Source organism: Prionailurus bengalensis, chromosome D3 (genome assembly GCF_016509475.1).
Source record: "Prionailurus bengalensis isolate Pbe53 chromosome D3, Fcat_Pben_1.1_paternal_pri, whole genome shotgun sequence".
NCBI lineage: Eukaryota > Metazoa > Chordata > Mammalia > Carnivora > Felidae > Prionailurus > Prionailurus bengalensis.
This window is the reverse complement of record NC_057356.1, coordinates 47609767-47635532: the sequence shown is the minus strand read 5'-3', so window position 1 is coordinate 47635532 and position 25766 is coordinate 47609767. Positions and strand designations below refer to the sequence as shown.

Sequence of the window (25766 nt, the reverse complement as noted above, 5' to 3'; positions counted from 1 at the left end):
GAAGAAGAGAAAGATGGTCTGACATGCCTCAGTGGGAAAGCTGTTCAAGTGGAAGGGATGGACGAGGGAAGGCAGAACGCAAAATGAAAATAGGGAGAAAGGGAGAAGCAGAAAGAAAAAAATAAAAGAACTTCCGAGAAAAGGTGGACATGAGGTAAGGTGCCTCAATGGAAATAAGAGTAATAATAAAAGACAAGGTAACTTGGCCGCGTACAGGGTAACTGAAATGACCCAAACAAGAGAGAGACGTTCTGTAGATAAGAACACGAGGTATCCCTTTGACAGAAGAGTAGCTGGAAGGTGAGATGAGGTAAATATAAATGGAGGAGAGTAACCAGGACTCCATAGGATTCATCCTCTGAAGAGGAGTGGGAAGAAGCAATGATTTTTATGTTACAGCAAACCAGTAGGACTCATTCACACATTAATTTGTCGTGGAAATAACGCTGGTTCATGTATTGCGGCGAATACACGATAGGTAAGACAGAGCCCTCCACCTACCCTTAAAGAGCTTATAGTCCTTTAGGAGATAAATCGGTTTCTTTGAAATAATTTGGATACAGCATATAACGAATTCTAAGGGAATCAAAAAGAAACTTTTATGATTTAGTATTAGATAAAGCTCTTCTCTATGTTACCCTTTTGATATTTATGGCGAGTATCTGGTAAATGGTACCAGTACTCCCTAAGTGTTAACAAACCTGTCTAGATTCTCAACTTGCCTTTAGGGCAGAAGTTATACACTTAAGAAAATGTTCCTTAATGGATTCTAAAATATGTCCCCCCCACACACAATTTTCTCCAGGTTTCTGGTAGGATCTGTAAATCGTGTTACCAACTTCCAGCATTGGATCGCTGTGGGCATGCCATGCGACTTAATGGTGTTACAACACACTACTATTTCACGTTCCTACTCCTTCGTCTCTCCAACTTGGGGTCCCCAGTGTCATTCAGCCATAGCTTCTCATTCTGACAATAGTGAGACGGGAGGGAGGTTTCAGATTTCTAAGGTGAAACAATGTATGGCTGAAATAATTGATGGGAAAAATAGACCATAATTTGGTGTGAGGCAAAAATTTTGACTTCTGCCTTTCCTCCTCTCATTTATGTTTATAAAAACGGATTATTTAAACTCTTATTCCCCCAGTCTCAGTTTCTTCGCTTTCTGACTGATAGGAATGTTCACAAACAGTCGATGTTGGAAATTAACCGGAACCTATGAATTATAAATCCTTCCAAACCAGGAGCTAACAAAATATTATAACTGGGGATAACTAGAAGCAAATTCCTGTCCTAACTCAAAAAGAATTAGCACATGCTTCTGGTGATTTTTTTTTAACCTTTAACCCAGCCTTAATTTAGTCTGTGTATTCAGCCTCTTCTGATTCACGGATTTCCGGTGCGCAGTAGAGTAGTGGAGAAGTTTTCCGTCAGCAGTAGTCAAGTCCTGGGTAACACTTTAAGAATGAAGGTGCTGGATGAGGGATGTCTCAGTAGATCATCCATTGGATAGTCAATAAATGCAATGTATTGACTGCCTACTTTATGGACAGCTCTACAAGAGAGTGACCCAGGTAGATTTGTTATGGCACAGAACAAACAGCACTTGAACATGTATCATTAAGTGAGATCATCTAGGTGAAGACCTCTTACCCGGAGGGTCTCGGTGGCCTGTGTAGTGAGGAAATAAGCTAGGCCCTTGGAAGAGCCTTCCAAATTCTGAGTCAGGAGAAATCAGAGGAGTGGAGATAAATAAGCCTAAGAAAGCATTTCTCTCCATGAGAAACTTAGGCTCAAACTCATGATACTTACTCCCATTTTTGACACTGGGTTTTGCTTTTTAGTGAGAGCTGGCCAGAATTTTTTTTTTAAATCTCAATTATTTTCAATTTTTTTTCTATTCATGATACCTTTGAAAATAAGATATTTTAACTGCTATTTTATCTAATATTCAAAAAGAACCCAAGAAAAGTGGGAAAACATGGTTAGGCTTTTTTACCCCTTGATTTCAAACTTAGGGGGAGCTTAGATGTATATCTTTGTGGAGTTTTGAATTTATTTCTAAAAACTAAATATGTCTAAGTCAATATTGTTTTCAGATTCCATAGGGGCCTATGCAGAGTTTGTCTGAAATTAAAAGAAAAAAGTGCAACTTAGTCATTTGAAACAAAAATATTTTTGCAAACTTTTTCTTACTAGATTTTTGTCTCTCTCCTCATTTTTCCTGCCCAGTTGATGAGAGCAATCTTATTTAGCCCTGCTTCTGTTCTGAATTGCCTTCCTCATTCCACCAAATATCCACCAGACTGTGAACACTTGCCTGGCACGTAACAGGCACTTTGGAACTCAGTTTTGAGCTCAGGGAAAAGTGTTCCCATTTTTGACCTCGGATAAAGTCTCTTCTCTCCCAGGGAACTTTTCCTGACTCTTGTAGACCATGTTAATCTGTCTTTATCTGTTGTGTTTAAGGGTCTTCTCTTTGTCGTACACTGGCTGTCTCTTGGCCTTGAACTGCTTTGCTGTGTTAGGCAGGCAGAATACGTACGACAGTTTAATATTGGTGTGTGTTCTTTCCGCATTTATATTGTAACTCCTTGAGTTGAGGAATCATGTTTAATAGTTCTTCTTGGTTACTGAGCTCTTAGCACAAAGTGCTATGTGGTCTTCAACCTCAGGACATTAACCACATCTGTAAGACAACAGTGTCCTTCTGTTAACTACCATGAGAACACACAACAGAAAATCCACACTGGTGTTCTTCAGTGAATCCCCTGGGCAAACTTTTCATCGTTACTAGCTGTCATTACATTTCACCCATTTTTCCCTCTCTGTTCTGACTTACTTTCACACAAATGCAGAATGACTTGGAAAATATCCAAACTAAATTAGTAAAATGTCTGAACTATAGAGTATTTGTGGAAGGCTGCAGGTTTACAATTTTCACTCACACATAATATTCACTTGCTTGCCAACAAAATACTGCCAAGTAAAGGTGCTACTGCTCTTAAGTATAAGTCTCACTTAGAATTAATACATTCGTTCTCAGAATGGTAATGTATATTGCTATAGTCCTTGAAAACAGCTTTTTTTTCCCCTCGCTAGGTTGAACCTTTTTACATGCTCTATCTTCTTCCTTCCCACTCCCAACCTTGTCCCCAACTTGTGATATTCTTTCTGCTACTAATTTTGAAACCTCTAATAAACATCCATTTAACCTTTGTTAATTGTCATAAACTTGAAATCAGTGGGTTCTAGTTTAAAGAAATTTTAATATGGTTTCAAAGTCCACATAAAAGAGTGAGAATTAATCTTTGACAAGCAACTGTGTTGGGTCAGACAGTTTATGTAGTACTCCATTCCGTCTCCATAATAACCTGTCAAGGAAAGAGTAATAAAGGTAGTTCCAGTTTAATGCAGGCATGCTACATGGTAGGCACGGTACTAAGCACTTTTATATAGTTCTCACCTGCTTCTCACATCAACTCTTAAGATGTAAGTTTTATTAGTTTTAATTTACAGGGAAGGGTGCAAAGACTCAGGGCCATTAAGTGATTTGTCACACAGCTAAATTATGAAGCCACTAAATAGCAACTAATTGCAAAAACAAGATTCTAATGTTGCTTTCCTACTAAGATTGCTGGGTATGTTTGGAGTGGATATTTTATAGCATCGTGGAAGCTGTAAACAGCATCCTGATTTCAGGGGGTCCCGACTGTGTCAGAGACTGGCCCTTCCTTGAGGGCCTCAGCCTAAGTTTGGATCCAGTGAAATACAAGGGGTTGTGGGCCGTGAGACACCCTTGGGTAATGACTCTGTAACATCATGCTTTGATGCTCCAAACATATAACGATGATGGATAAAGTACAGATAACCAAATAGACATAGTCAGGTTCAAAACAATTCTCCATCCTTGAGATCCAGAAAGCAAATTTCAAAAGTGGTTAGGACCGAAGCCAGGATTCCACTGGATTCTACTTCAGAACAAGAGGTAGCTGGATGTAATCTCTGTGGGACAAAACTAAACCTGCTACGTAGCACAGGACAGGGGGGAAACTTCATTGCTTACAATAGGCGACTGGAAAAAAATCTGTTGTTGATCAATACCTGGTATTAGGGCTTTTCAGCTGGAGAGTTAAAGTGATAGGAAGAAAGATACAGTTTTATGCTTAAAACTGAATTAGCCATATGCTGGCTCTGTGATTCAACTAACGGTATCTTCTGTATCCCTGTAGCACTTCAGACACATAGGAAATGCCCTCATGAGACCTAATCTGATCTAGGAGTCTCAGATGGCCTGATAGAAGCAAAGGGAAAACTGCTAGAAAGGGAAGAATGAGCACATAGAAAAAAAGCTTCCACTACAAATGGGCTTCAAACCAAGATTGCAAAATATGTGAATGAATCTAATGCTAGTTAAGAGGCAAAACACAACAAAACCCAAAAATACTGCCCCCCAAAACCCAGCTGTTATGATACCAAAATTCCACTCCAGAAGAAGTTAATTATATGGAACAGTCTGACAAAGACTTTGAAATAAATATGCTTAGAAGCTCAGAAAGATAAATGAAGGTATGATTTCCACTAAAAATAGTGAGAAGTTGTGAAGCAAATTCAAGTATAAACAAAGCAAGAGTACTTGTGTTTAAAATTAGAAATGTCAGAAAAAATAAATAAAATTGGAAATGTTAGACATGAAAAATAGTCATTGAAATAAAAGTTTTGGTAGATAGGATACACTGTAGACTGGAGACCAGTGAAGAGAGAATTTGTGGTTTGTAAGGGTACAGAGAGTCACCTAGAACAAAACAGAGGACGAACTGACTTTTAAAATATGCATGAAAAATGGTTAAGATACATAGAGGAGAAATCCAGAGGCTCCATCCAATCTATGTCTAATAGGAGTTCCAGTAGAAGTGAATGGACGGTGTGTGAGAGACGTGTAGAAACTGAAGAAATGATAGCTGAAAACTTTCAGGATTGGAGACAGACATACATGAGCTCTCAGACAGAAATTATTCTTTTGTCATTGAGCAGGACTAATAAACAAAAATATATGGTTGAGAACATGGCAATTAAATCTCAGGACACTGGGAGGAAAGAGTAAATCTTGAAGTCGAGTAAGGGATTTTGGGAAGCGAGCTCTTCCCTATGGATTTTGGCCAAGGACCTAGTACTGAAAGCCTGTGCTGAAGGTGGCCAGGGACAGGGTCCTCACTCTCAGACCATCCCTGGCATTGTCAAAGACCAAAGCACTACACAATTGTAAGAAAAACCTTCTTCCAAGATCTACCTACAATGCAACTGTGAATTTAGGTGCAAATGATCAGAGTATAAACTGTGTTAAAACTCAGTAGGTGGGAGGCAGAGTATAATACTGGCCTTAGTTATAGTATTCACAATCTGAATGAATTAGGCTGAGTCACTTAATCTGTAAATGAGGATAATAATCTTTCCTTTGTCAACTCTTACAGTTTTGTTGCAAGTGAATTTTATGCATATGAGTTCTTTATAGAATTTACAGACAATTATAGGAAACTATTGTTTCTTTATTATAGAAATGAATGTAAGTTATGGTGTTTGACCTTTTAGAATTCATACATTAGATTTATAAAAAAAACAGGTAAACAGAAAAAACCCTTACCAAAAAACTACAAAAAATATTTGCAAAGCTACTTATAACAACTAAGCACAAATAATTTTTGGTGCACACCAAGTGTGGTGGTATAAAATGAACCAAGGAGATGGGCTTAATCAAGACTAGGTTTAGTGTTTTTAAAAAATGACGTATTATGAATTATTCTAACCATTTATTTCCATTTTTTAATTATGAAAACATTTAAGTATATACCTAGATTTAATAATTGTTAACATTTAGCCACATGTGCTTTATCTGTATGTGACTATATATTTTTTTTCTGAGTATTTGGAGGTAAATTGTGAACATCATGCCATTTCATTCCTAAATATCCACAGAAAAAGATTTGTTTATCCACATAACCATGATACCATTGTCACATCTAAGAAAGTTAGCAGTAGTAATTCCCCGGTATCATTTTATAACCAGCTGATACTCAGATTTCCCCAGTTTCTTCAAAAACCTTTTTATAGCTGTTTTCTCCCCAAATTAGAATCCACACATTACCTTTACACACACACACACACACATGCACACACAACATTTATTAGTTGTCTTTTTAGTCTCTTTCATCTGAGAACAATCTCTCCACCTCTTTCTTCCCCTGTATGACATTGGCTTTTTGAAAATAGCAGGCCAAGAATATTTTTGATTTGTGTTGAAGAATATCTTAGATTTGTGTACTTTTTTTCCCCTCTCTTCTCTCACAGTACTGCTTATTCCTCTGTCCTTGCTTTTCCTGAAAACTGGACTATTTATCTAAAGGCTTGATTAGATTCAGGTATACATTTTAGATGAGAGTACTTTATTATGATGTATTATACTCCACATTGCATCACATCGAGAGACACATAATGCCAGGCTATTCTATTAGTAGTCATATTAAAGTAAGTAGTTTGGTTGCAGTGATTACCAACAGATAAATCCACTGTAAAGGTACATCTTTCTCTTTGTAGTTATTAAAGGATAAAACTTGAGTGTCTCCAGAATAACCTTTCTCTTAATAGTTTTAGCAGCCATGAATGATTATTCTGGGCTACTTCTTTTGGCATTGCAAAATGGTGAATTGCTAATTCTGTCATCCCTTCTACTGTGAGTCTTTCATAAAGAACTTTTCCTCATCAAATAGGCATGAACTACATTTCTTCCTAAAAAGCTTAGTGCTTCTGTGCCTTTAATTACTAATTTTTAGAATAAGAGATTTATGTCATAGTCACCTCCAAACCTCCAATGGTGGCAACTGAGATGTTTTTTCTGTTTCTGTTTTTGAAGGTTACTATGAACTCAATGATTTTTTTTATAGTTTGTGTTTTGTTTTTAAAAAAATCAAAGCAATTTATACCTGCAAAGTATATATAATTTTTTATTTGGTGAGGCTCAATGTGAAGCCTAAGTCTTAATTTGAATGGGGGGGGGGGGGCGGTGGTTAATCAGAATAATGTTTTTTTTTAAAGTATACATTATTAAAGATCCTAATCATTTTTTTTAATTTATGAGATGCTCTTTTCTGAAAGTCTCTGAGTACCTTAACCAGAGTATAACTGAAAACAAGAATGTCAAAAAGGCACATTTAAATTGTTCTCAAAATCAATCAAAAATAATGAGGTGCTGGGAAAAAGTTGTATCCTTGATAATTACATCTATCAGTATCAGAAAACAAAAGAGAACAATCAGGAAATGACAACCCCACTCCCAAGTAGCACATTAAAAAAGGCTAATGAAAAAAAGTCTCTTTTAAAAATTGTACTAAATTAGCATTTCAAGTAAATTGACAACTTAAGCGTTGATAAAGGCCAATCTGGGGCCCAAACAATGGAAGTTCTGTTTCTACAGTTATCTGCTTTTAGAAGAAATGATCTCACTTGACTTTTTTTTTGTTGTTGTCTTCTATATAAATGGAAGTAATTGTCCTAAGGGGGGGGGGGGGGTGGTGACAGTCCTCCTGTACTCCTTAAGGGTGAGGAGACCCCTGGAGTATTGTGCTTAATTTGAGGTTCTATTACTTAAAAGGTTGACCTGGAAGAGGGTAACCAGGGTGATGAAAATTGTTGAAAATGTTTCATATGCCATCCCTCTATTCTCAGTCTGAAAAGGGGTTAATATAGTTGGCTTATTAGACGAGGGATCCAGCCTGTTTTTTACAGCTCCGGAGCATAGAGTTAGGACAAATGCACAAAAGTAGCAGAAAGCAGATTTGGGTCTAGAATTAGGAAGAAGTCCTTTATAAACTCAGCTGTACAGAGCTGGAGTAGATTTGCCTCCAAGGGACTGAACTCCCCAAGGCAACCAACACTGTGCAGAGGTTATAATCGCTTTACTTAAAGATGGTGTATGAGTGGGCAGAGGTCACTCACACATTTTGCTAAGAGCCTATAATTATAATAAAGATGCTTTAAAAGTCATTTAAAATTGCTTTTTTAAAAGAAATAGAGAGTAAAAATGAATTTTATATCATGGCTTTAAAAAAGAAAACCTTAATACATCTCAATTTGCATATCATTGCTTTGTATTGCGAAATGTGGGCTGTATGGTGAGGCAGAGTTCAAGCTACAGCATTTTAAGATTATGGTACATTGTTTTTGATGACATTAAATTCTTACTTCATCAGCCCCAAATTTAGGAGCTTATATATAGGTAAGAATATGACTTTGTTAATAAGAATAGAACATAACATTTTAGACACTGTCTTAAGAGTGGAATTAGTATTTGAATTATCAACAGTGACAAAAGCATTTTCTTTCCATGATAAAAGAAAAGTTACATACATAGATATCCAAATATGTCAGTTCATTTTGAAGGTAGTAGTAAGTGCTGGTATTTTATTTTGGCTTGTCAAGTGATTTTCTTCTTTATTATTAGGCCAGGAAAAAAAAAGTCCTAGTATATTCCACCAACATATTCATCAGTCATCATTTTTGGAGACAGTTTTCGACATATTGTATGTTTTACTGTGCTAACAAGAGAAAAGACTAGCCATTAAGTTTATGTTTCTTTGTTTTTCAGCAAGGTCACATATCAGGAATAATGCTAGAAGTATGCTAATAAACAATATATAATGTAGGTCATCTGGGAGTAAGAAATATTTTCTAACTAGTTCTAAAGGGAAATATTGTTAAAAAAGGGATAGATGTTATTTACGCCACACATGTTGCTCTATATGTCACCATCAAAAGCATCTTGTAAACAGCTCAGCACAGTAAATCTTCCTCGGTGATTGTCAGGGTTTTTCAACTCCGTGTTAGATTTAGATTCAGCACACTCAATTCACAATATGCTTAATGTACAAAGCCTGTTAGATTATTTAGAAACCTTCTATTGGAAATATGCCTGCCCTTTTGTGTTTTACAAGGAATTCTACTATCCTGGGTTGCACAAGCCAGTGCTATGCTAAGTGACAGTAATCAAGACGGTGTTACATTAGTGGCATTTGAAATTTTAATTGCTGATGAAATGATGCTAAATTTTTGTGCCTAGCCTTGATTTTGTTGAGTTCTTTAAAATTAATGACAATTTACAGACTGATATTTTGTACTGCTACCATTAGTAAAACAAGTTTGTAAGACTGCGGATGAAACGATAATTCTCTAAGAATGCCTTAACAAACTGCCATTGATGTGATTTTACAAATGTTATTTTCTCACATTGGGGAGATTTCAAAATGGATTATTTCATAAGGGTTTATTTTGTTTTCCAAGATGGTTTTTAATTGTAAATATCAAGTTTCATCATAAAGGAATTTATGTAACTGTGTTCTGGAAAACATAACCAATACTTTATTTATTGAGTTCATCTAATATGTACTGAGCCATATGGGGGACACAGTGCCAAGGATGTGAGGTCATAAAGGCAGCTTTTATCGGACAGTCTAGCATTTAGAATCAAGACAGCTGATTTCTCTTCTTGGCTGTAGGGCACTCTGACATCAGGCAAATCTTTCTACTTCCCTGCGCCTCAGTTTCTTTATTTATGATAACAAGAATTAATAAATCCTGCACTCTCCACTTCCCAGAGCTGTTGTATAAAATGATAAAACCATCTTAGAATGTTCAGTATGGCATGATTTCTTTATAGGAGAAAATATGTGTTTAAATGCTAGTATTTAGCAACTTCTGAAACATCTAAATATCAGACTAAGTTGCAACTAAAAACGATAATTGCTGAATCTTGTAGCTAGATTCCATGAGTCTTACTGACCATTTCACTAAGGGATATCTAGAAGTAATGTCACAGTCATTTTGGTCAGAATGAAATTGTGCCTGATCTACGAAGACTTCGGTTTCTGAAACCCAGCTATGTGTTACAGATTTTTTTTTTTAATACTAACTTCGGTTTTTGAGTTTAGGAATCTTTAAAAATATATTATGCTGTAATTATGTGCCTTCATGTCTTCCAACTGTTTGCGACTAAAAGTATAGTGTTGGGATCAGACCACAAGGTCTTAGTGAAGAATTCATGGAACTTTGCCCAAGCAGACCCACAGTAGCCAGACCAGCATCTCAAAAAAATGTTGTGAGTTGGGTTGGGCTCTTTTTTTATATATAAAGAAAACAGTAAGAAGTGCATGTGTCTAAGTAATTCTATTTATACTTGTTTTCTCAGAAGAAGACCTATCAGTGCATCAAGTGTCAGATGGTTTTCTACAATGAATGGGATATTCAGGTTCATGTTGCAAATCACATGATTGGTGAGTGACACTCTAAACCTTATTACAGATAGCTTTTTCTCCTACTTGTGTATCAATGCCTATATAATTAAACAGAGTTAAAGATGAATTAATTGTTCAGCCATCAATGTTTTACCTAGGCATGATTGATTTTTATTACTATTATTAGGCCTGATAAGACATTAGCACATTTTATTTTCTGCAAGGGCTAGTTTAGGCTTCTGCAGAGGATTATATATCTCCTGCCAGTCAAAACACAGGTGATTAACAAATTAAACTTCTAATCATTTTTGCATTATTGAAAACTAACAGGAATGGTTAATGAACTGGATGTTAGCTTTCCATAGAGTTTTAGACAGGTTTTAATTTCAGAAGTTATTATGGTAATGGCACTGCTGTGTGTTGCTTAAGCATCTTTGTATCAAAATCTAAAGTGGTGAGTTTTTGTGATAGGGAAACATAAATAATTTAAATTGCCATAAGATAGTTTTATATGTATGGTTTCAACAGCCTGGAAATAATCATGATCATAAAGATCATGTAAAGAAGTCAGTAATCATTTTTTATTCCCCACCAAATTGTACATAGATCTTTCTAAAAGCGGTTTGGGTAAAGATCTCTGAAGTCACTCTCGGCCGGTGTTTGCAGGGATTTTGCATTTGTCACATAGGCTAGAACGAAAAGGATAATTTTTTCAGTTATTCATATTGTCCCATTATCCCTTAATTCCTCTGGGGTTACCTCCTATGTTTTTTAATTTGATAAGCACTTAGTAATAACACTAAGAGTTTTACCAGCCAATTAAACTTTATCAAGCAGATCTTTTTCTACTACTAAAATGACAATTGTTATTACTTTATGCTATTTTTGTTACTCATTTGTGTTTTTATACTGCGAGAGTTTTTTTTTTATTTCATCCTCATTTGATGGAATTTTATAATACCATAAATAATTGTGATATAATACTAAAAAGTCCAATTAACCTCATGCTCTCCTATTACCAAACTCTAAGACAGGAAAGAAAATTCAGCCTTCTAGACTCTGAACTTGTTTTCAGGGGTAAACAAGTTATTTTACACACTTGATCAGAAGCATCCTGAGAGTGCAGAGTAGAAGGGTTGCTCCAACTATCATTACTGATCACAGTGGAACTCCTAATGTTCTTGTAGAATTAATGAAGATAAATTCAAAAGCATGTTAGAAAATTGATTAATCGTTTTCCAATAGGATTTGCTTTATAGTTTTCAAGTGATGGGTCTTTAGGAGGATTATTGCTTATAAAAGACTAAGTACCTAACTGTGCAAAATGGAACTTAATGCACAACAGCTAAAATATCGATCAGTGCATCTCTATATTTTCCAGATTTACATGCTAATATTATTAGTGATTTTCTTATACATCAAATATATCCTCAAATGTGGTAGAATAACAGCGACAGCTTTACTGAGTGCTTAGCGGGTAATGACAACATGTAAGAGAATTTAAATAACGTGTTTCCTTGCAATTTTTTTCTATTTTGGATTTCAAGAAAAATATTCTTTATAAACTTCCAAAGCTGCTTTTTTGGGGGGAGGGGAAAGGGTGTGTGGGTTAGAAAGAATGAGTTCTTCTTGCCATGATAAATGCTGATAATTTCCATGTCTTTATTTCTTGAGTAGAGTTCATTGGTGGCAGTCATTCATGATTCTGCCTCATGCCATAGTTTTACGTGGGCTTCAGTGAAAATGTATCTTGGAATTGGCTCCTAATGGAAAATTTAGTGAAATGTTAATAGGTTACGCTTCTGTAGAGTTGTATTGTACATAAACTTATTTTTGGTTCTGGATTTTATTTTTTATCCCAGGACTCGGATGAACAGATTGAATATATTTTTCACCATAATATTAATGCTCTTTTGCATATATTGAGTCTGAATTGAACGTTGGGCAGTGAGAGGACTTTTTTGATTTGCCAATTTTAGTATCATTTGGCCAGAACATTCATTGGTTTGTACTGACCCTTCTTTTTAAATTGCTTTATACCTTTCCTTTTGTATGTCTCTCACATTCCTTGCATCATTAGTGTGTTCCCAGAGCTTTCTCCCTCTACCTTATGGTGGATTAATATGACACTCACTTCCTCTTGGGATCTGAGCATTTAACAATTCACCTTCCATCAGAGAAGCAAATTCTATTCCTTTCCACAGAGGGCCTAGTTATTTAATATTCATGCTATTTTTAATAATAAAATATGTAACTCTCTTGCACTTGAGGGCTAAACAAATGAATAGTATCCATTTAATTGTTTTATCTGTTGACCATGCATCCAAGTCCTTAAACTCCAGTCATGTTGTTAATATCTACAGAAAGAGAATGCATAATGGGAGGATGTCACAGAGGCTAAGATATCCTTTTTTAAAATCCCAGTGTGATACTTAGTCTTTCAAATGAGGCAGGCAGCATTATTTTGTTGACTAAAATACCTCCATTGAGGGTATATTTTTAGGTTGTGTGTCTGTGTATGTTTTTTGTCTAATCAAAAAATAATCTCAACTAGACATTTAGCAGGGAAGAGGGATTAGAGGCTCTCTGAAAAGCCTCTTACTCTTTTTGTTAAGAGGGTATATAGTGTTTTTGCAGATTTTGTTCTACATTTCAATCAGTTCAGAGGAAGGATTATGTCACCTGGTGGAGAACAAGGTCTTCAGATGACCCAGTGAGGTGTAACTTCAAATTCCTTCTTTAACCAAGTTATTTGCATTTGCTTCTCTGTAGCACACATGTTTAATGCAGTTTCAATGTCAGACAACTCCATGCTTCTTTCTGGATGTGCTGGTCTCAGGCTATTGGCCAGGGACATTTGCAAAAGGAAAACCATCAATGTTTCTACCAGGTACATACTAGAGACGTTCTGCTTAAGTGCCGTTTTGCAGCTAGGTGTGGACACATGGTCTGGGTTGCAGGAATAATTACTCAATAAAAAGGCATCAGGGATTTGGCTTACGTCTATTAAGGAAAAAAAGAAAACCTCACTCTCCACCACATTTTGACACAGTTTCAGTATGAAATCAGACCAGTGACTATTTAGGGGTTTCTTTTCTTCTTTACACACACACAAAAAAGAGCTACAAAACATTTTAACAGCTTTCCTGGGGAAAAGATTTCCCTCTTTTCAAGTTTGCACAGATGAGAAATTTTTTCTTGTCTTCCTTTGTTCCTTTCACATAGTTTACGTTGGCTTTTGACCTGAGAATACAGAAAGAAGCCATTGTGTATTATGTCCTTTAATTCCTTTTCCCCCGTCCCTATCAGCGTTGTAAATATTTGTTGTTATTTTCCTCTTTGAGATTTCTGTTATTATTATTATTATTTGGTACGGATTAGCACAGATAGAGACGAAACCAGGGAATTTAAATGTGTTTAACCCAGCAAAGGAATTGTCTCGTATAAAATTATGAGGCTCAACAACAGTAGAGTAAATTTGCAAGTGCTCCGAATAAAGGGCTGTTAGGCATGTGATAATATAAAGAGATGACATTGCCAAGAACTATTTATGAGAAGCTTAATTTTTTCACTCTGATAATTCTTGACCAATAATTACCAGCCTCTAATTATCTATTTTAGTTAGAAAGAAATTTCGATCACTATGGAGGTTGGCATTGCTACTAACGCATAAATCCCCAAAGAGACAAATGTGTTCCAAACAGCCCCAAACAACTGTCTCATGAAACATAGTGAGCAAATTGCGAGCGGCTGGTGGTAGACAACCAGCAGTACGCTCACCATCGAAGGCCAGTCAGCTTGACAAAGAAATGATCAAAGGGGAGAAATACCATTATCCTTGGAATTGATTGCTATACTCATGGACTTTGGAGAACGAGTGGTCAGGATAGAGCTGTGCCCATTTCCAGCCCTCCCTTTCCAAGTTCTCAGATGGAGAAGATGAAGGGGATTGGTGTTAACCGTTTACCTAAGAATTATTTTTTAAAAATTGACTTAGAGATGATGATGTAATGAGTGGGGGTGGGTTTTTTTTGTGGTTTTTATCTGATCAGAAATGGGGTGAAATTTGTGTCTAAGGTGGCAGAGCACCTGTTTTGTGAAAAAAACGGGAAATCCACAGATAGTCACCAGTAAACATGCTCCAGATGGGTCAAGGGTGATGCTTAGAGCATTTAGGGAAAGCAACTGTATTTATCTCTTAGAAAAGCAAAACTCGGATTTGGAACTATAAATGACAGCTAATAGGAAAACACTGGTGGAAAGCTATTGGCTATTTTTCTTCAAATCTCGAATACTCAATGTTTTATCGTCACAATTTTTTAAAAGCATGAAAAGATTCAAGTCCTCTCCAGTGCACGTGGGAAGATATATATTCTATGTGTTATGTTACATGTGATATACATCACTGATGTCAAAGCAAAACGAATGCATAAATCAGTTTTGTACACTGTGGTGAATTTTTAGTCTGTTTTGTGGCAAGTGACATTCATATGTTTGGCAATTTGTTTGATGCCCAAGGTCACAAATGGCATTCTTTTCCTTCCATTTCTTTAGTGGATGGTGTGCTATGTGACTAATCTTCATTATAGTTTTGTGACATTCAGTATCACTTCTGAAACATTTCAGCTTGAGTGCTCTTGCTTTACAATAGACTAAAACCAATATTTTGAGGTCTATAGTGGTTTTGGATTTTATATGTCTTAAGGGGAAATATCCAAAGATAAGAATCTCTACATAGGAAGATAAAGGGCCCTGTTATTGCCCTTTAAACTCTTAGCTTTCATTGGCCATTTTTTTAAGTGAATAGAAATGAATCTATTATAATGCATCTATGTGTAGATATATATTTGTGTGTGTGCGTGTGTGTGCATGCGTGTGCGTGTGTGTGTGTGTATCTGCACTATCCTAAGAAACTCAAAGTCATTAGGTTGTTTAGAGTTTGCATTAATTATAAACGAGGAGACTATTGAATTCTAAGTCATCATTTGATTGCTTACAAAACTCAGGGAATTAAGAAACAGGCATTTGGTGTTAAATATGATGAAATACTGGCTTATTTCATCAAGAGCTGGATTAAAAAAGATGAAATCTGGGCAGTTTAATGGTAACAGAAAGCTACCCTCATGTGGGCAATGCTGGCTTATTTGAAAAGCCCATAAAGGGTTTCTACATGGACCATACAAAAGGGATACTTTCTCTTTAATAGCCATCTGTACAGGAGAGATGAGAAGTGGGCCAGGTCATCTCTCCTCAGCTGTCATGATATTAACGTAGGTAATGGGGCAAGGTCCGCGTTCTGCTGGGTGTTGTTTTTCATAGATGTTCATCGATTTACACAGATAATTCTATTTATTTCTTAGAGTCGGTCCAAGTGAACCAGGCAGAATAACAAACATCAAAGCATTTCCAATGACTTTATCTTTGTTTGTAACGTAACTTTTGTCTAAAAAATGGTGTCACACCTACTGTGCAGATGGCTGCATGATTTGTAAACCAGCCAAAACATTTAAACAAATGTGTGATCTGGGGATAGATTAAATAAAGGATAAAATGGAGTGTGGGCCACAAATTCTAATAATCAGATGATTTTAAGTTGTGTGCAGCGCGGAGTGATGGTCACAGTGATAGCAGGGAAAGCTTGCCAATGACAGCAAGGTGCCTTATAGATCTCAGGATGGAGCCCGTGGCCTGGTAGGCCTCAGTTTGAGAACCGCACATTTGCTGTGCAGCTGGCAGCTCTGTATGGGGACATCAGATAAAACTTATGTAAAATGAAGTGTTATTGCTTAGTATGAAATTGTTCAGAGAGGGAATTTGCAGACAGTAACTGAAAACAGAATTCATGGTACCAATGAAGCAGACTGTGAGTATGAAGAGGGTTTAATTATCTGCACAATTTAACAAAAATTCAAGACGTACGCAGAAAGGACATACGCAGGCATAGATAGAACACAGCCACGCTGTTGACTGAGTACAGAGCGGGGCCGCAGGAACTTACCAAGCTTCTTCAACGAAAAGGTTTCCTAAAAACAAAGACAATTTAAAATAAAAGAAAACACGAAAGACTTTTAAAGAAAACACATCTTTCTGGAATAAGATAGTTTTCAAGAGCTCATCTTGATTATTTGGATTCCCATTTCTGAAGCAAATTGTAAAGAAAATCTCTGAGCCCATCTCGGAATGTCAGTGTTAAGCTATTAACAGACAAATCGGGGTGTTTATCCTTGTTTTGTGTTTTAGCTTGCTCCTTGTAGCTTGGGTTTACAAGAGTAAAACATAACTTGCAGTTGGTGGAGTTTCTAATTTACGAGCCCCTAAGAAAACCTGGTGGCCGTTTCTTGTGATGTTAATTTTCCTTGAGACTGAGGGTTCTGACTGAGTCCACAGCCAGATCGAAGATTCAGTTTCTGGTGACGTTTTAGAACACACCGCCCTTAAAGAGGCCTCAGAAGAATGTTGTTCTCAAGCTGAATTACTGGTTTCCAGCCTTCCTTCCTAAGCTCCGTACAGAGAGGCTGGGAAGAGTCTGTGCCAGACGGATCGTTCCATGGCTGAGACACATTGGTGGGGCTACTGACTCTGGTTCTGGCCTCACCTTTGACTTGCCGGAGAACATGCCACAAGTGTATCTGTTTTTCACTCACTGTTTGATATGTTTGTTATCGAATGCGGGTAGCCGTTTCTGAGGGAGGTCTGTAAAACATTTCTGAATGGAGGGCGCCGAAAGTCATCGGCAGTAGATCCGAAAAGATAGATCCCTGCCCACACACGTGCCCGTGTGCACACACGCATCGTGACCTATTTCCGCAGGATCGCTCAGACACATCAAAAGGAAAGGTCTCTGCTGACCCATTTCCATAGGTTATTTCCTAGTTTCAGGACCATTAAAGGCAGTAAACGAAAGAAAGGGAGCCAATATGGAGAGTGGGTGTCGAACTTCAGCTGCTCATATTGTTGCATTTGGTGAGCTGACGGGGTTTCGTAGGTCACCTTTAGAATTATGCCTATGACAGCAGCAGCTACCTGCCAAGATTGCAAGGTATCTCACGGCTCTCAGGATGGCGCCTGTGGCCCGGTAGGCCTCAGTTGGAGGGGTTCACATTTGCTGTACAGCTGGCAGCTCTGTATGGGGCAGCCGTGTGGGCTGCTAGGGAGCTGGAAAGGAGACAAGCATGAAATTTCTTCTAAACCCAACTCTGTTTTTCTGTACTGTTGGCTGCTTCTCAGTTCCTTGACAAAAAAACCAATCAGGCACCCTTTAATCCGCCTGTGATTACCACTGGTATAAAAAGAGAAGCATAATGAGGAAAAATGCCTCGTTTTGTTGCCTTCAAAAGCCAACAAATTGGAGTTAACTTGACAGGAAGTGGCTTAATAATTAGATTATTTATTTATTCCTGACACATATCCCCCTGTTACTGGTCTCAGGAGACCCTGTAGATGGTACGATTTTCAAGCTGCCATTACTTCGCTGTCTTCTGTGAACAAAGAAGCTACTGTCTATCAGTCAATTAAATGCACTCTTTAAGCAGAGGCTTCGAAGTCCTCAATGGAGAGAGCCCTGGGACACTGTGGCTGATGATTCCTTTCTCTGTACTGTACATCACACTCTCAACTACAGTCCCCACAGAGATGGAATAAAGTCATGCATTAAAATATCACTTGTTGATTTGTTTGCTAATGAAGAGCCATTGAAATGTTTGTGTATTTCTATGGCAAAATTGTTGATAAAAGGGCCTACTTGCCTGCGTATCTTAGTTCATCTGCTGTGAGTGCTTATTTAAGAATTATTAAAATTAAAGTCAGTAAACAACAGAATTAAAAAAAAAAACCCTGAGAGAACAGGAGTTTTCTTGCCGTCTTCATCAAATTAAATGAATAAAGTCAGGAAAAACAGAGGAATTGGTGTCATTCCGATCCCTTGCTTACACTCCATTAATCTAAACATTGTTTTCTGCAACATAAAAATGTAAGGCTTTTTCAGAGTATCTGGGATCTACACCTTTTAAGTATGAAAAGATATTAGAATCCCTTTGTGAGAGTAATGTACTTAGAGATTTTTTTTTTCCTTTGGAAGATGAACGGCATTTGTTGCAATTTCTCTAACTGAGTGAGTGTGCGCAGAGGCTTTTCCGGGGAGCTTAGTGGGGGCTTTTACGACCAGACTAATAAAACATCTGTGGCGTGTCAGACTCAACCTCACAGCCACGTGGATTGTACAGAAACGTGGCTTTCCTTTTCTTTATGTTCCTCCTCCCGTTTCCTTTCCACGTCTTAACATTATTTTATTTCCATCTAAGTGGTGATGACTTTTCAACCATCATGGAGTTAGGGTTTTTCTCTGTTACTGTATTCATCAACTCTGTACTACTTACTGTTTACTGTGTACAAAGCATGCCTTGGCTGGACTTCTCTGGCTCCCATTAATTGGTTTTGTATTTTAAGAGTACATCTGTTGTTAAGTTGGAGGTCTAGAGGTCTGTCTAGGCTGAAAGACTTAGATAATATTGTGACAGCTCTCTGCTGAAATGTTTAGCTATCGCTCTGCCACTTAAAGGGATAAATTTGGGATTTAAACCAAGGCCACTGAGCACTGAAAAGCATCCCTTCTTCCTCCCATCAGACTTTGTAAATGTAATCAAGGTTTTAACTATAGATTTCATGATTACCTGACAACAGGCTGTAAAGAATTAATGCGAGACCTCATCAGATGGTCATAGTCCTTATTTCTACCCTGTTATTCCAAGTCATTTTGTTAGAAAAAGCTTAGATACTCGGAGGTGTTCTATAATAGAAAATGAATTTGAAACCCTTTCATTAATTGGTGATTAATACATTTCAGGATTAGTTTAAGCAGGGCCCTACCTCCTGCCCAGTCAAGTATGTTCTGGTTAATATCCAATTATCTGCACCTTCATAGTTATTATGTCTTAATATTTCAGATATGATAACCAGAAACTGGAGAGTAATGCTAATGAGGAGCACAGAGCAAGAATTAACCAATGACATACTCAATGATCCTTGGTGGGGAAAGTATCTCTTTCTTCCCCTTAACTCATTGCTTCAGCATCTTCTGGGCACTGGCTGAAAAGTAAGACTTTCAACTATAGCAGGCAAGACCCAGACAACGAACCATTTTCTCTTGCCATACTAGGAACCTGAAGGTGCAGTTCACCTACAAACACTGTTTAAGTTCATTTTATGGAGAGTCAGCATAGGGAACAGAGAGGCAGTTTATATTTTCAAACAGGAAACATCCTATTTTTTTATCTTTTCCTTTTAACCACGCCACAGGTTGTTACCTTTTCAGAGGATGTTTTAATTCAGATTTGTTTGAAATGCCTATAATATTTCACCAAGGAAACACTCCTCCCTGCTACCTCGTATCCTCTTCCCCCCCTCAAATTTATCACCGTGACGTATATGCGTGGTGCCTCAGTTTAATTTTTGTGCAGGTCATTTCCCTTGAACAATCTGACGTGGCTCCCCTAGCAGCCTGCAAGGGTGGTATGTGTGCTGCTTCAAAACACGCAGCTTTAAATAGTGCGCTTTGTACATTACCCCTTTATATGCTTTATTGTAATGAAGCAACATCAGTAAATTGCAATGAAGGGCGATTGTTGCACGGGGATGACTAGTACACCTTGGGGTCCATTTGCACCAGATTATTCTTTTTATTGTTATTATTACTTCCCATCTTCTTTACTCTCTTGCTGCCGAACTTGCTGTTGGCCACCGGTGCAACACAGAGGGGATCTTAAGGAACATTGCAGGCATCATTTTTTTTCTCTTAGGCGCATACCAATCGCCGTTCAGTTCCCAATCAGACATCCTGGGGGCTTTGTGGGTCTTTATTGATGCCACTTTACTCTGTTGACTTCATTCGTAATGTTCTTCGTCTTTATCTTCTTAGAAGAACAAATTTACTGAGAATAAAAGTGACCCATTTCTTTTCAAACATTTCGTGGAGGTGTTATAAATTTATAGTTGGGATGATCAGCCGATTTGTCCCTTCCCCCAAAGAGGTTCAATCATTTGCACCGGGGACTTAGAGGGGATTACTGTTTAAGGGAAAGATTTGTATTTGCTGTGTCTTCTTGGATTTTCTTAAAACACAGACTGAAGTCATTATGAATATTTTATATGTTAATAACATCTCTTTACAAAAATAACTTGTTTCCTGCCCCCAACCAACTACTGTCCCCCAATAACTAATCAAAAACAGTGTAGATTTAAGTAAGCAATCCTCTGCTCTTATTGAACAGAATTACGAGCAAGGCTTTAGAGATGATTATATGTGAATTTTGGGTGACTGTTAATCTTTCTATTGTCATAATTTTAGAACCTGTGTCCATTTGTGTTTCCAAATTGTTAGTGCAGCTGTTGTTCTGTTTCTGTATTCCTAAGGCTGGGCTCCTGTGCAGCATTCAAACTAAAATCTAGAATTAGACCTGACACACCTTCAATTGAACTATCAAGTCTTTTAAAACTGCTTGGCCAGTGACGCCAGTCCCGCACTATTCGACTGTACACACTTCCGATTGCGGGCCAAAAAGCATTGATTTTTAGCTGTCATTTCTAGTGCACATACTGTAGAATTGAAATTTAAACCTTAATCCACTCAGTAATGCAATTAATTTTTAATGTGCAGTAATACTAATTGAAATAGCCTGAATTTAGTAAGTCACCACAAGACATTTTCAAAAGCAAGAGTCTCCACTGAGAACCTGGGAGGACAGATAATCATTGTTACAGTGTTTACAGGATAATGCTCACTCTTCAGACTTCCAGTGGAAAGGGAGGTTCTTTAAATTAGACTATAGTATATCTCTGTGAATAGAAATATCTCAGAGAGAATTCTTACTTTCTACCCACCAGAACAGGATAAAAATCTTCTGATGGAGTTAAAAACAATAACAACATAGTTTTAGTTAAAAATATCTTAATATAGTACATGTAAAAGTTATATTAACCCTTTTCTTTTTTTCCAAAAGAGCATCTATGAGTCGTTGCAAATGAAGTCACCTGCCAGCAATGTCATGGTCAAAAGCCACAGTCTCAATGGGTAATCTCATTGTTCGATGGGTATTTGAGACACTGTTTCCAGATTTGATGAATATGTGTACTCTATCAGCTGCCTGTAAACCTATTTGGCCTTGTTTTGGTATATGAATATTCCTGTAAACAAAAATATACCCTAGTTTTATTTCAAACTGTGTTCCTTTGGCTTTTGCATATTATTTCAAAATGGCCTTTTAAATGTTTTGTGAGGTTTTGTTTTTTTTTTTTTCCTAGCCAGAGTAAAGCAAATTTTGCACAGTAAAACCAAATAGGTTTCTAGGCATTTCTACACTAAAAAGGTTCTCTAACCACATTTATCTGCTAGTAAATGAGGACTTTTTAAAATGCATCAGTTCTACTGATGAATGGGCTTGCAGAGTGTTCAAAATGAGCACCAGCATTGCTCTAAAAAAAGGCGAGCACTGTATATCATCCTTTCATGGCTCTCGCATTATAGTATTTAATAAGCCGATAGTGCTGTTAAATATTTAGTAAAGGTTCCCTCGTAACCCTGCCATCTATTCAGATGGGATTTGAAGACATTTTTGCAGTACATAAGTAAAAATGATGTTAGAGAAGTGGTTGTAGCGTGGCATATTTTCTAAATGAAGTGTGGGGTAACACGGTGTGAATTAGTTCAGAGATTCACACTTAGAAATACCTAAGTCATTTCATGTTCTTTGAATTAAGGGTTCAAACTGACTTTTGTTTTGTCACTGTTAAGTCAAAGTGCTCTTGGGGTTATTTACACAGAATACTAAAAATGACATTATAGTACGTTAAAAAACGGGGGGGGGCAGCTCTTACATGGTGATTATTTTAAGCCACCCTAGCTTCAATTGAGCTTTATTATAGACATTTGCTCTTTTTCACCGAATAGAAGGAAAAGAAAAAGAGATGAGGGCAAATCAGCTTATACTCCACTCAGAGCATATTATCAAATCCAGTTGGGGTTTAGTAAGTTAAATATATTCAGCATCTTTTTGGGGTACACTGTGGCAAATACTGAATAATAGATATTGTTGTACACACTGATACGATGCAGGTGGATCATCTTTATCAATTCTTTCTTATTCAATTAGATTTCTATTTGTTATTATCTAAATAGCAATAATTGTTCTTTTAATCTGGAATGCATATGGGTTTCTAGGATCCTTATACAAAAGTGCTGCCAGTAAATGCAAGGCTGACATCCTTACTGTCATCATGTGGGTGGGGCAGAATTCACATTTAAATCGTTCAGTGCTCACTAGTGTTATTAGTTTTGAAGGTGTAAAGATAAAGGCTGGTAGTTTGTTCAGATGTGTATGTAATTTGGTTGGCTCTTCCAGGAGCCTATTTGCTTGATTCTAATTTTCATCCTGTTTTATATGCAGCCAGTGACCACAGTATTCATTCAAACTGCACAGAGACACGTCTCATCTGTAAAGCACGGCTTACTGATCTTATTTGCTATTTGTATTCTCATAAGAAGAAACACAGGATTCATACAATGGGGGGGGGGGAATAACATTTCGTTTTGAAATGATGTATATCACATAGATGTTAATATCAAGAATTTCACAATGAAGGATGGATAAAGGAGAGAGCTTTAGGTATACGTGAAGCAGGAGAGAAGGAAAGTGAGGCAGGGTTCATATATAGGTGTGTTTAATATGCAATGCTTGATGTATGTTGACCTCAGGTTACAAGAGTAGAAAATCCCATTTTCCAGCTTGTTTCAAATGTAGTAAAAATGCTGCTTCAGTTGCTTTATGCTACTCACATTGGGAAAGGTGCTTATACTGTGATAATTATCATCAAGGAATATTAATGCGTTCAGCATTTGTAACCCAAAAACTCATTATAGCTTAAGCTGTGCATCATCTGTGAAGAGAGAACTTTGCCAGAATTCGCTCTTCACAGGGGTTGCCTCCTGCTTGCTGCGGAGTGGTCAGAGTACTGCAAGAGGTCACTTAGGCTATTTTTGAAAGCTGAAGTTTTGCAATTTTTGAATCACTACCTTCTGTCTAAAGCGCTTATTGTTCTTGCCTCACAATGGCCCCCTAACTGAAGGCATAGCCAAGTGCCAATAATAATAATAGCAATAATAAACGAGTAAGAAGTAAGTGTTTAGAGCACTATGCAGAATCCAAGAGGTCGGCACATGTAGCCCATACCCAGATAATTCAAGTACAGTATTGGTGTCTTTCCTTCTGTCATTGGGCAAAGGGATTCGTTTACACCTGTTTCCTTAATGCAGGTGCCCTTGGGTTTCAGATAGAAATGCCCCCACTGGGGCTCCACTTCACAGCCCTCTGGCTGGAAATTGTGTAAATAAGACTGCAGGGTCAGCCTTCCCCTTTTGGCAGCAGTGTCCTTAATTAGTCTGTGACAGTCTTTCACATGAGCCTGCGCTGTTCCTGGGGTCATTTCTCACACATCTAAGACATCCATTTCATGCGCAGATAGATATTTTTGTATGTTTGTTTAAAATCGTTCCCTGGGGGAATATTGACGTGGTGGGAGTGAGAGTCTCTGGGTGTGTCCAGAATTCTATAACTTAATCTGATCAAAATATCCAGTTGGGTGGCTCCATTATAAATTCTAAGTGGTTAGTTGCATAAGAACATCGTTCCCTCACCTGCGGTTGGCAGCTTGTTGAAAAGGAGCCGTGTGCCTGGGATATTTTGATGTGATTAAATTCCATTATTGTTCTCCCACTGATCCATTGCTTGTCATTTCCCATAAGTGACATTGCTCCGTGCGGCATGGTATAGTTTGTGTCAGGCCCAGGCAGAGAGCACTAACACTCAGTTCTACCCGGCTGTCTGAATTTGCAGGACTGCTGTGTTTCTGAGGTCATATCGTGACCCTGACCTTGCCCCTGGGAGGACTAGAAAAATATGTTTCATAACTTCCCGTAGACCTACATGAAGAAAAAGAAGGGAAACCATGAAGCCTATAGGCTCTGTTTAGATGAGCTGTAAGGTTGGAATTCATCAAGCAGGAAAGCTTACTGTTGCCTAGGAGCTTCCTCACCGTGAGGGGTCACGGGTGTGGGTGCTGAGTCGGTCAGAGCTGAGGGCTCTGGGGGACCGGCTCATCATTCAAATAGCCCAGCAGGCACAAATGCACAAGTTGATAATCCGGAGTCAACTTGCTGAAATAGGGACTTACTTACCTGTTACAATCACTTACATGAAGGAATGTTGATAGAATGAGTAACCCGAATTCAGTGCAGATATCATAGGCTTGCTGCAGTGAAAGCGGTCTGGGTTTTATTTTGCTGTTTGGTGTGTGTGTGTGTGTGTGTGTGTGTGTGTTGTTGAATGGGACATAAGCTTTGTTTTATGCAGTCATGCACCAATTCCACAAAGGATGGATGTCCTGAACCAGAGACCCATTCTCAATAGTTTGGGGCTGCAATGCTGACAGCATAGTTGAGAGATACAGTGGTGCACATCTTCTGTGAGGATGTAAACTTAATAATCTTGATGAATTTTGAGTAGCTCATAACTCCACTTCCTTGCCAAAAGAAGAATTATGAAAAGATCGCTTCTAAATCCTTCAGCCATTCTCTGCACTTGTGAGAGATGCCATCCTCTTTACCTTGAGGCTCTGGAAATGAAAGTGTGTGTGTGTGTGTGTGTGTGTGTGTGTGTGTGTGTGTTTTGCGAGAGATAAAAATGTATACTTTAGAAGGAGCAAATTGCATTTTCATGTTTAAGTTCACTGTTTGCACTTGATGTGGTGAGATCCAAATGTGAAGAATTGCTTTTGACATTATTTCTGTGTCTCCTGCATCCTAGGCTCGCTGATTTATTATGCGGAAGTGCACCATCGCATGAGATAAATGTGACGTTGAAAACCTGGAAATAGTATAAGCCTGCATTCTGTGTACAGGCTGTTTTAGATAACTGTAGCTTCTTGACTTATTGACACAGTTTAATTTACTTTAGTAATGATACATTCAGTAAAATTGTGAGTACGTGTGTCTTTCAGGTAAAACTCACAGCCTTCCAAGTGTTACGGGTTGGTTTAGGGGCAAAAAAAAAAAAGCGCACTTTCATTTCTAAGCAGAAAAGCAATTTTAACTTTCTTTAGAAGTCTGCTTTACATAATCTGTAATTTGAACTATCACATATTATTTTATAAACTAAAACTTGAAGTGCATTCATTTCAGAGGTCTTAAAATATACTCCTGGTTTCTGAATTCTAGTTCAGAGCTTCTCTCAGTAATGATGGTTTCCCAATTTGTTAGTGGCCAAGATTCTTTAAAAGGCATTTTTGTAGTTTTTTTTTTTGGTGTGTATTTAAGTGGTTGTATGCGTGTGTTCTCGTCCACACAGGTCTGTGTAGATGCATACTCTCTGCCAACCTTTTCTAGCAAAGACTCACTGGAACACCACTCCCTGTCTTGTGTTTAACATGTTTCCAACAGCT

At 37.6% G+C, this 25766-nt stretch overlaps 1 protein-coding gene across 6 annotated transcripts in view; it reads left to right on the top strand.

Moving 5' to 3' along the window:
* ZNF521 (zinc finger protein 521) overlaps window positions 1-25766 on the top strand; it is a 281501-nt gene that overhangs the window by 140358 nt on the left and 115377 nt on the right. For all 6 annotated transcript variants that reach the window (XM_043558499.1, XM_043558500.1, XM_043558497.1 and 3 more), the window contains one exon: window positions 10235-10319. In XM_043558499.1, the coding sequence (XP_043414434.1) occupies window positions 10235-10319 (85 nt within the window). The remainder of the gene's footprint in view (window positions 1-10234; window positions 10320-25766) is intronic.